The following is an 11,333-nucleotide window of genomic DNA, read 5'->3' as shown; positions in this document are numbered from 1 at the left end:
GGGAGGGAGCGGGCGAGCGCGGGAGTAAATACATAACTAAATACGGGCGAGAACCCACTCGGCAGCCTCTCGGCTCAGAAACTTTGGCCCGGAGCGCGCGAGCGCGCACGGCCGCCCGTCCGAGGCCCGGCCCTGCCTCCGGCCGCGGCTCCCTCCTTCCTACCCCAGCCCCGCTCCGCCGCCGGCCTCGCCTCCCGGTTCCGCCCGGCGCATCCGCCCGCACAACTTCTGGCCGAGCCGAGCGGGCACAGGCGGACTTGGGGTTGGCGTGTTTGTTTGTTTGAACTTCCCTGTCGCCACCTTCCCCCCCCCCTCCCGACCGCCCCCCTCCACCAACCTCCGCCCCCCACCTCGCCCCCCTCCCCAGCTTCTGGACGCGAACGGCTGCAGCCGGGGGTGGGGGTGGGGGTGGGGGCAGGGAGCGCGTGCGGAGAGGGGAGGAGGGGGAAGAGGTTAAAAAAAGCGAAGTGGCAGAAGAAGGAAAGAAAGAGAGCGCAGCGGGGGTGAAGGGAGCGGACGGGCAGCGATTTGTGCCGACTCTGGACTCGTCCCCGGCGTGCGCAAGAATGGCGGCCCTTCCCGGCACGGTCCCCAGGATGATGCGGCCGGCGCCCGGGCAGAACTACCCGCGCACCGGCTTTCCTCTGGAAGGTAAGAGCGCCTCCGCGCCTCCGCCGGGAGCCCGGGGTCCGCGGAGACGCGGCCATCTCCAGGGGTGGCGGCGGCTCCAGCGGCAGCAGGGCGGGAGGAGGGGGGCGCGCTCCCCGTCTCGTCTGGGACGGAGTCCGGGCGCTGGACCCCGGAAGTTTCCGGGGCCGACACTTGTCCGTTTCTGCGCGGCTTTCGGTGGCCGGCGGCCCGGCCTCACAGGTCGCGCGGGCCCTGGCCTTGCTCCGCCGGGCGGAACCCGGGGCAGATTTCGGCCCCTGGGAAACACCAGCTCTTCGTGAATTTCAGCTCGTTCCACTATTTTCAGATACTTCCCTCCCCCCCCCCCCCCCCATAGTTTCTCGCAGCTCTCCTGCGTTCGCCCCTGCAAACGCTTCCTACTCCTCGTCCCGAATTGTTCTTTTTTGTGTGTTTGTTTTCCCCACTGCTGGGATGGTCTTCCCAAACCCCTTTTATTTCGAAATGCCGACAGCATGTGGACAGCGTGTGTCCAAACCAGGAAGGTTCTCCGCTTCTTCCAAAGCAACAGTCAGAAACTCCTGCTCTTGGGGTCTGGAAACAAACTAATGCGAAATAATCGATAGCAACGATTTCCCCCGGCCCCACCCCCACAACTTTTCACTTGGGCTTCGGAACTCGGGAACTCTCCTGGGAGAGGACCCCGGGACGGGGAAAGTGCGCGATTCTGTAATGCGTCCTCCCTAAAGAAATATGCAGCGCCGGGGCGAGCAGGGAAGGACGCACCGTGGACGGTTCCCGGCTCCAGGAAAGGGTGCGAGCGGGCTGCCGAGACCCTTTCCTGCGGGTTTTTCTTTCTTTTTTTTTTTTTTTTTTTTTTTGGCTTCGTTTTGTGTTGTGTTGCTTTCTTTCTAAACGGATGGAAGGCCTTCAACCTGTCAACCGAGGGATCACTGGGCTCCTGGGGGCAGGTAGCCACGGTGTGACACGGGACACCGCTTTCATTTTGTAATTACTCTTCTGGTAATTGTATGAGCCCCCTTGTGCGCGAGGAAGGGGAAAGGAGGCAGGGAGGGGATGGACGGGCAGGCAGCCTGCGATCTGGGGAGGGAGGGGTCCCTCCGGCAGCGGGCCAGGCGCGGGTCCCTGCATTAGACAGAGGCGAAGAGAGTGGCTCCGTGATCAAGTGCGCGCGAGCAGCCACGCAGGCGGGAGAGCGCACAAGCCCGGGGATTTGCCGTAACACTCTCCTGTAGCGAATGCAAGTGAAACAGGCGGCCGAGGACGCGCAGCGGATTAGAACAATATTTGCCCAACATGACGGAGAATACTGAGGAGAGCCGAGCGCCGGTCGCTAAAGAGGCTCTTGAATATAAAGTTGGGCGCTCGAGAGCTCTCCAGTGCTAATGGCATATCCCGCCACGGAGACCGAGTGACTCTGACTTGGCGACGCACGATTTCTGATTAAATCCGAGGGTGGCTTCAGACTCCTACTTTTGCAAAGAGAGGTGGGGGGGGGGGGGGGCCGGGAGCGCGAGGAAGGAGGCGGTAGGAACAGCCGAGCCTCTCTTCTCGCCTCCTCCCTTCCAATTATACCGGCAGCTCCCTCCACTCGGGCGGCTGTGAAATCGTTCTAATCTGCCAGATCTCCGCAGCCGCCGAGTCCCCAAATTGGGGGGATCGAGGCCGGATTAGTGCACCGGGTGTCCCCCAACCTTCTGGGAGGAAATTGTGTAGACTTTGCATTAAGGCTTCTGAGGAGCTCTCCCCTCCCCAGCATACAGCAGGGGCTGACCGCGGGGGATGTCTGTCTCCCAGGTTCCCAAAGTCACCCACACCCCGGGGGGGGGGGGGGACTCTGGCCCATCTGTGTACCAGCCTCTCAGAGCCCGCAGGGACAGTTCATGGATTTCTGAAGCCAACTAGTATTTGATTTGGAAGCTTGGAGCATCTCCCCAGATCTCCCCAAAACGAAATTAGAGCTTTGAGAGGGGTTGGAAGCAAGGAGAGTCCCTCAAGGGACAGCCAGGTGACCCCAGAGGCAGGGACCAACGGCGTCATGTCACCAGTCCCTCGACTGTTCAGTTAGAAGTTGGAAGGCTCTGCCAGCCCAGGCCAGAGCACTAAACACTGGTAATTAACCAGCACCTTCTGGCTCGCTCCAAAATGGATCAGTCTTGACCACCTAGGGCACGGAGCGGACCAGAGGGGCCACATCTCACCCGCTAGTGGCCTCTCTAAGAGGCAGGCAGACCTGTGGCCCAAACTGCATCCTGGGGGACATTGGTCCCAGAGACTCCAAGACTCCATCAGCCTCTTGGCTCCGTCCCCTCCCTCCCGTCCTCAGAAGCATCAGATCCGTCGTCCTCATTCCCCATGGTGTGACAGGAGCAGGGGCACGCGGCGTCTGGGGGACTGTAGCAGCCAGCCGTGACTCCCCCCTCCATCCTTGCAGGACCTTCTCTGAGCTTTATGACGGTTTTCGCCTGACCTCTGTACTGCCTGGGCTCCAAATGTGTGTGTGTGTGGGGGGGAGGGGGAGTTCAGGGATCCTCTGTCAGGGGTCTTGGGGCTCAAATGAGACCAGCCAGGGAGGTGTGCTCAGTGTCTCCTCCCCATCCTTACCCTGTGCCTCTCTCCTTCCCCATCTGCCCTCCCTTCTCCAGTGTCCACACCACTTGGCCAAGGCCGGGTCAATCAGCTTGGCGGGGTCTTCATCAACGGGCGACCCCTGCCTAACCACATCCGCCACAAGATAGTGGAGATGGCCCACCATGGCATCCGGCCCTGTGTCATCTCCCGCCAGCTGCGTGTCTCCCATGGCTGTGTCTCCAAGATTCTCTGCCGCTACCAGGAGACCGGGTCCATCCGGCCTGGGGCCATCGGAGGCAGCAAGCCCAGAGTGAGTGTCTTTGCTGCGAGCCGACAGTCGTCCTTCCCACGGTTGGGGGATCCTGGCCGTAGCCCCTCTCAATGCCCTCCATCATCCAGTATCATTGGGGGTTCCGTAAGCTTCCTGTGAAAGTACAGGAGGAGAGTGTCCTCACCCCCGGATAGCTCCCTCCTTACTTGAATTTCTAGTGGATGGAGATAACTGAGGTTCCAGGTTGCCCAAGACTTGGAGGCCCATGAGTCATCCCTGGGCCGTCCCTATGTCTGCCCCATCCCCTATCATCATCCCAGACCAGGGAAAAATCTCCCCTCTGTCTTGCCTGAAATAGTGAAAAGGAGATCCTAGGAGTCCTAATTAGCTTTTTATTTTATTACCTATCACTTCCCTGGGCCCTCAGTCAGCTGCCTTCCTGGGAACCAGGCTCAGGTTTTGTGAAGGGATAAAGCCAATCTCAGAAGGGGGCGGTGGTGGTGGGGGGGGCGGGGATGGGAACCAGAGACACCAGCCTGGCCTGGGGCTCTTGGGAGGTTGATATTAAAAGTATCTCCCTCCCCCCACCCCATCTTTCCACTCCTGCTCTCCCACCTCCACCTCTGAAGCAGGTGGCGACTCCGGATGTGGAGAAAAAGATCGAGGAGTACAAGAGGGAAAACCCAGGCATGTTCAGCTGGGAGATCCGAGACCGGCTGCTAAAGGATGGGCACTGTGACCGCAGCACGGTGCCCTCAGGTGAGAAGGCAGCTGAGCCGGCGGAGTCTGGTTCAGGCTTGGGGTTCGGGGCTGGGGGTGGAAGAAAGAGGACAGGAGGTACTGAATGACGCGGAGCTTGAAGGAAAGTTGGGGGGAGCAAGGGGGACAGGAGCGTGGAGAGAGTTGGGGCACAGGAGGGACTCAAAACCGAAAGGAAGATGAAGCCAGGGAAGAAGGAAGGAGAAGCAAGTTCAGAAAGAGAGAAGAGGAGGAGGAAGGAGAGAAGGAGGGATGGATGGACAGAACGGAAGGAGGGACGAAAGGGGCAAAAAGTTAATCCTATAAGGCTGGGTGATAACAGGAGCTCCCTGGGCACTTTCTCCGGGAAGTGGCCTAGAGAGATGGGTCCATCCTAGGAGGGTTGATCTCCGGTGGGCTCCCTGGACCCCTTTCCCCAAGTCACAATTTCTGTTTCGTTAGTGCCACCAGCCAGCAATGGGTCCCAAATGTGGGGGCCTTCCAGCATCCTGCCTTGTGAGACAGAAAGGGCCTGGGATGTCCGTGTGCAGGGGCACGTGTGTGTGCGGGCGGCCAGGCACGCAGGGCTGGGCCGCACACCTGAGTGTGGAGACCGCAGCACAGGGGCTGGAGGGCCTCCGGGAAGGCCCTGGGGGAGTGGGTGTGGGTGTGAGTGTATCTAGGGGATGCGCGGGTGTAAGGCACAAGTGTGTGCAAGGATGCGTATAGGAAAGCCACCGTGAGATGCCCCAGGTGGGTCAGCTTCCCTAGCGAGTGACTGTCCTTAGGTAGAGACGCTTAACCGGGGAGGGGGGCAGCGGGTGTGAATCTCATTGCGGCGTGTTGGGGGCCGGGGTGGGGGGGGGGGGTTGCTGCGCGGCTTTCTCCCAGGGGCCCAGGTCGCGCCGGGCTCCGCTGCCCCAACGACTTATACTTGGTCTTTTGCCTTTGAATTTCTGAGGTTTAGTGAGTTCGATTAGCCGCGTGCTCAGAATCAAGTTCGGGAAGAAAGAGGAGGAGGATGAAGCGGACAAGAAGGAGGAGGACGGCGAGAAGAAAGCCAAGCACAGCATCGACGGCATCCTGGGAGACAAAGGTAGGGAGCCTCCCCGGGGACGCCACGGCGGAGCCGCGCGTCCCCACCCGCCCGCGTGCGGGCCGGTGCTGCGCTTCCGCCGCCCAAGGCTGGCGACTTCAGCGGGAGCGACTTCAGCGGGAGGACTCACAGCCTCCGGGGGTGAGGGCGGCGGGGGGGGGGGGCAGCCGGGAGCCCCCTCGAGGCTTTGCCGAGAGCGCCCCCTCGGCGCGCCCGGGGCCAGGGCAGGGCGCGGAGCCGGGGCGCAGACGGACCCCGCCTCCCCGGGGAGCCGGCGGCAGGTTGGTGCACTGCGCGCCGCCGAGTGCGCGAGCCCCGCGCGCAGGGCCTCGCCGAGCCCTCCGGCGCGTGTGTCCTCCGGCGCTGGCGTTTTGGCGGCTGGTCCCGGCGTGGATCTATTATTTATAGGAAACTTGGGCAAGGGCGGGGGGAGGGGGCGAGGAAGGAGGAGCCGGCCCGCGGCTCCCTAAATGAATTTGTTAACCAGACCCGCACACGCTCTCTAAACGGTCCCTTGAAACCCTGCCTGACAGTTGACTGACCGCTGCAATCAATAAAAATTAGCGAGGGCCGCGTGGGCCGCCGCCGAACCCTCAGCCTCGCGTTGTCAGGGCGCGCGGACCGAGGCAGCGCCGAGTGGGTGCAGACGGGCGCACGATGCAGGGGCTTGCCCCCGTGGGGCCGGGAGTCGAGGCCAAGTTCCCAGAGGCCCGGGGTGGGGAGGTCTCGGGCGAGGAGAAAGATTGGGACGCTCCTCGCACTCTCCCCACTTTTCAGCGCGGCTGGGCCGCTGCCGGGAGTCTGAGCCTGGCGCCCGGCTTTTTCCCCGGATCTGCTAGGGAAGGCATTTATCTTTCAAGCGCCTGCACGCCCCGGGAAAGGGGGGACGTGCTTTTGTTTATTGACGGGGGGTGGGGGGGGAAGTTTCGGGAGAAGGGGAAGTCTTTCTCATTACCCCCTCCCCTCGGAGTTCTCTCTGAGACTGGGTCTTCCGTGGGGGCATGGAGGAGAGACAGACAGACAAGAGCCAGAGCCGGGGAGGCTGGCTGGGGAGAAGAAGCAAGCCCCCCAGCAGGCATGCGGGCCGGGGCAGGGGTGGGGGGCTGCAGGCAGGCAGACAGCAAAGACAGTGCTCCTGTGAACCAGCAAAACAGTAGCTTTGTGGAAAGTGGGGAAGCGCCCCGAACCTGGGAACTTGGAAGGAGCACATTTGGCTGGAATTTCTTTGCAGAGGTTTCTCGAGGTACCTCCCTCCTTGCTTCCTGCGAACTCCCAGCCCGGGTCTCTCCCCAGTTTTCAGCAGGCTCTCCCAACCTTGAAGATGAACTTCAGAGACAAAGCCCGCTTCCAAAGACAACACCCAGGGAGGCCCAGCCCCCACTGGCCTGGTGGAGGGGGAAGGTGGGAGGAGGGGCAGGGGCAGCCCCTTTGAGAGCAGCCTAGAGCTGGGGAAGGGGCGGGCTATTGACATTCAGGGCCCCAAGTGGAGCCCAGTCCCGCCAGGGACAAAAGGGCGAGGGAAGAAAGGGAGGGAGCCGCGCCTGGCACCCCGCTGCGCCGGGCCTGTCGCACAGCCTCAGGTCTGCAGTGGGAAGGGGTCCTGTGCCGCTAAGGAGCGCCTCTGGCTTGGCCCAGGCGGCCCTGAGCCCTGCGACCCCCTGTGGGGGGACCCAGTCCTTACTTCAGTTTGTAGCAGAAAGGGGCTTAGGGGCACTTCCTTTTTTTGTGGGGTGGGGCACATTGAACTTGAAGGGCTCTTTTCTGGTGCCTTACCACACGGCAGACGCCGTTTCTGGGAGGTAACCGGGGGAGAGGCGGAAGGAGGTTTGGTTTTATTTGGAGAGACTTTAGGTGTGCGTGTGTGTGGCTGGGGTTTGTCCAGTTCCATCTGTGAGGACGCAGCATAGAGAAATCTGTCCTGAGAAAGAAGGAAGGGAAGGGGATAGAAAGGGTGGGCTTTGGGGAGCCCTCTGCCTCCAGGGAGGTCCTGCGCTTCTGGTGTTGGTCAGGGCTTACGAAACCAGCTAACAGGCAACTTCGCTGCAGAGAGGATTTCCCTGCAGCACAACCAGGAAGCTCCAATTCTCCAGGGGTTTGCGGGGAGGAGGCAGAGAGCACAGGAGCTGAGTCTGGAGAGGAGCTGCAGAAATGAAATGGCACCCGTGGGTCTGGTATCCAGAAAGCCCAGCAGTTTTCTGAGTGACAGTGGGCATGTCGGGCGCCGGGACTGTGGGCTGGGTGGCTGTGTCAGCGCATGTGACTCTCCGTGTGGCTCTTTGCCCGTGGCCCTCTGGATCGTGGTGCCATGGGGCTGTATTCTGTGCAACCGCGGTTCTGTGTGGCTCTGCAGGGTGGTTGTACGTGGGTGTGAATGGGCAGAGCGACCGTGGGGATGAGTGAGGGTTGCCTGTCCATCTGGTGACAAGTCACATCAGCCCCCTGAGTACCTGGGCAGGCATCCCAGGCGACCCCCCCCCCCCCTCCAAGTGGGAACCTCTCCTCTCCCTCCTAGGCCCCGGCCATCAGCTTCACGGCCAAGTTAGAGGTGAAAAGACCCCTTAACCTCCACCCAAGCCGGCCAGGTGGGGAGAGGCAGAGACCCCTCAAAGCGCAGAGCAAAGGGAGGGGTGCGCGCCCACAAACTTTGTTTTGGTTTCTTGCTCTCGACAAACGCTTTCTCCGGGGGTTGCCCCTCTCGTGGCGGGGAGCCTTGGAAGAAGGGGTTTAAGAGCTCTCCTCTTTAAGCGCTAAAGAGAGATCCCTCCCTGAGTCCGTTTTCCCCTATCGTCCGCTTGGCATTTAATAATGTTAAGACTTATTAGAGCTGGTAATGAAAACTGGGACTCCTGAATAGGAAACTGTGTTGGAGAGGGGTGTAATAGCTTCCAGGCATGGTAAGAAACTATTTATCCGCAATCAGTCCTCACTCTCAGAGTTTGAAGCACAAACGTTAAGTTGAAGGGTTTTAAAGCAGATTAAATTGAGCTTTTATTTCTGTGCACTTTCATCTCTGAACAGCTCACTCCTGCTCCCCTTGGGCTGATATTCATGAGGCTGTTCATATTTTTTTTTTTTTTTTTTTTTTTTTTGCTCTTATCCTTGTTAAGACTGAGTTATTAGGATTGTTGGTGGTGAGAATTTCAGACCGCTGCGGAGAGGGGCTCCGGCCATGCTCTGCTCACCTGGAGAGGGAAATGGACAGTTCTTGCCCTCATCCACTTGGACCCTCTTCCCCTCAGCCCTGCTCCGAGGATCAGGGGAGACACAGGCCGGAGACCCAAGTGGGAAAGGATTGGAGGAGGGACGGAGAAGAAAAAGATTTGCCTAGCCTGAGCCCAGAGAGACTCTGCTGGGAAATTTGATAGGGGTTTGCAAAAAGTCAAGCCATCTCTCTGGGGGAACTAAGGGGGCCAGTGTAAAGAAATGGGGGGGCAGCAATATCAATAGTAATCAGCACCCCGAAACCTCATGCCTCTGACGTTGCACAAACATAGGCTGAAACTGGCCAGATCAGACGTGGGGCTCCATCTGGGCCTTGGGGTCCGGCGCCCAGAGAGGTCACGATTAATACGAAATAAGGAGGGAGAGGGGGGACTCACAAACTAAAACGAAGAGGGTGCATTTGCCTCTGTGGGGAAGAGTGCCATGGTCACCGCCGGGCGGAGACTTTGCTGACTTCCCCGGGTAGGAAAGACCGTCCGAGGTGGGGGCCGAGGGGGGTGCTGGGTAAGGCAGATCTGTGTTTCTTTCCCTCTTTCCTTGATGCATTTTTAAAGCCGCGAACGTACAGGTGTGGAGTGGCAAATGACGAAAGAGGATCGGAAGGGAGAGGAGAGCCCCGAAGTGTCGGCTTTAGACACTTGTAAAAGGAGGTGGGAAACAATTTAATTTGGCAGCGCGGATAGCTGCTAATGCGGTTTTCGGTCGTTCGCTACACTGGAGGAAGCTGTTTTGATTGTGTGTACAAGGACCTGCTAAATTTAATTAGGCTCCGGGGGAGCGCATGAATAGGGGAAGGGGGGGGCTCGGCTCCCCTCAGCCCACACCGTTTTTTGTTTTTTTCTTTTTTTTCTTTTTTCCCTTCCCCCGGCTTCACACCTGGAAGGGGCATTGTTTACCGGATAGGCGAGAGCGGCCGAGGCAAAGGGAGGCGGCGCGGAGGGAGCGGGGCCTTGGGAGCGGGAGCCGGGGAGGGGACGGAGATAGTCCATTTATCAAGAAACAATCTGCATTGATTTAAACCAACAAGTTCCCTCCTCTGTAAATGTGTGTTTAGAGAAAGGTAATTGACACTCTACCAAATCAAAGGATTACCCCGGGTTGGCAATCTAATCAAACAGAGTCCAGGCGGGATTTGAGGCTGTTCAGAGTGGGGATCAGCTTCGCATAATGGGGGCTCGGAGGAAGATGGGAGGGTGTCAGGCAATTCCCCGGCTTTAGGCTGAGCTCGGTGGTGGATATTCAGTGAGACCAGGGGGAGAGAGGGAGGGGGGCGAGGCCTCCGCCGCGCCCGGGTGGTGGGGGGATGGGGTGAGCGGAGAGGGGGCGTGCGGGGCGGGGGTGGGGGAACATCCCGCAGGAGGGGGGCTCCCGGCGAGGGGGCGAGCCCACACTGGGCTGACAAGACTCCCCCTTTCTTCCCTCCATCCCCCCCAACCGAAGCCGCGAGAGGGGAAGGAGGGAGCGGAGACTAACGGAGAACAACAATGAGATATAACTATTACAAAGGCAAACACTGGCGCTCGCGCGCGCGCGCTCGCAGCCCCGGAACCCGCGGTAAATAAACAAAGTCGGCAAACTGTTTGCCAGATAAACTCGTGCCTAAATCGAGTGTGACGGGCAAGGAGAGTCGAGACAGAAGGAGATAAGGTTGGAGGGGGAATGAACGAGCATAATCTAATAGAAGACATTCAGCAAACAAACTTGAAACAAGAACAGGGGAGCGGAGGGTAATTATCCGCCCCAGAGAGCGAGGGAAGCCTTCGGAGGGCTGGGGGTGCGGGGGTGGGGCGGGGGGGGGGGCCCGGAGCCGCGGGGGTGGGGCGTGTTGGGGAGACCGGGAGGCGAGAGGCCTTTGGGACTCCACGGGGAACCGGGCCAGGGTCCCCAGGGCGCGCAGGGGGAAGGCCTTTGGGACTCCACGGGGAACCGGGCCAGGGTCCCCAGGGCGCGCAGGGGGAAGGCCTTTGGGACTCCACGGGGAACCGGGCCAGGGTCCCCAGGGCGCGCAGGGGAAGGGCTCGGCTCCCAGATTGAGGTTCCCGCGCGGCTCCAGCCTCCCGGACGCATTTCTACACGGGGTGGGGGTCCCCCGCCGCGGAGGCGTGCGGGTTTTATGTTCACCTCCGGGCACGCACCGCCACACACACCGGCTGTTTCGAGGCGTTTGTACCTAAAAGACTCGTGTGCGCGGCGCAGCCGTGAAAGGAATTAGATATTTACCAGTTTGAAATAAGCCTGGCTAAGAAGAAGAGAGAAGAGAGAGAGAGAGACATTGAAAAGACGAGGCTGGCTGGGGGAAGACTTCAAACGAATTCATCACTTGGAATGGTGGAGGGGAGATTTACCAGACAGTATTGGGAAGTTATTTAGATATTAATAACACATTTTCCTGAGGCGCGACCACGGCAGCCATCTGCGCGGCTCTTGGAGCTATTTGGCTGGGTGAAATATGGGCGTCTCAAATGTTGGGAAGAGATAACGCAATCAGGCCGTAACCCTGGTCCTAAGACGGCATCGCAGCGTTAAACCCGGATTAACCTCCCCCCACCCCCGCCGCCCCCTCCCCTTTCACAGCTTTCCAAATTTTTCACTGGAATTTACATGGAAGGATTTAAAAGCACATATAACAGTAGCCTTAAAGCAGTAAGGTGATTATTTGGGCTTTTTTTTTTTTTTTTAAAGAATGCCTTTCTGAAAATGATAGTTGTCACACATTACATCTTATGTAAATAATACGACATAAAAACATATATATTTTTTATACATAGAGAGAGAGAGTTGAGCAAA

General features: G+C 59.4%; 1 protein-coding gene across 1 annotated transcript in view; it reads left to right on the top strand.

The window, feature by feature from the left end:
* Positions 1–236: 236 nt before the first annotated feature.
* Positions 237–11,333, top strand: part of LOC132673856 (paired box protein Pax-7) — a 61,571-nt gene continuing 50,474 nt past the window's right edge. Inside the window, exons 1-4 of the mRNA XM_078450579.1 lie at positions 237–651; positions 3,294–3,529; positions 4,120–4,249; positions 5,196–5,324. Coding sequence (XP_078306705.1) covers positions 567–651; positions 3,294–3,529; positions 4,120–4,249; positions 5,196–5,324 — 580 coding nt within the window. The 5' untranslated portion in view covers positions 237–566. The remainder of the gene's footprint in view (positions 652–3,293; positions 3,530–4,119; positions 4,250–5,195; positions 5,325–11,333) is intronic.

The sequence above is a fragment of the Panthera onca genome, chromosome C1 (genome assembly GCF_046562875.1).
Source record: "Panthera onca isolate mPanOnc1 chromosome C1, mPanOnc1 haplotype 2, whole genome shotgun sequence".
In the NCBI taxonomy this organism is placed as follows: domain Eukaryota; kingdom Metazoa; phylum Chordata; class Mammalia; order Carnivora; family Felidae; genus Panthera; species Panthera onca.
This window is presented reverse-complemented; position numbering and strand designations above follow the sequence as displayed.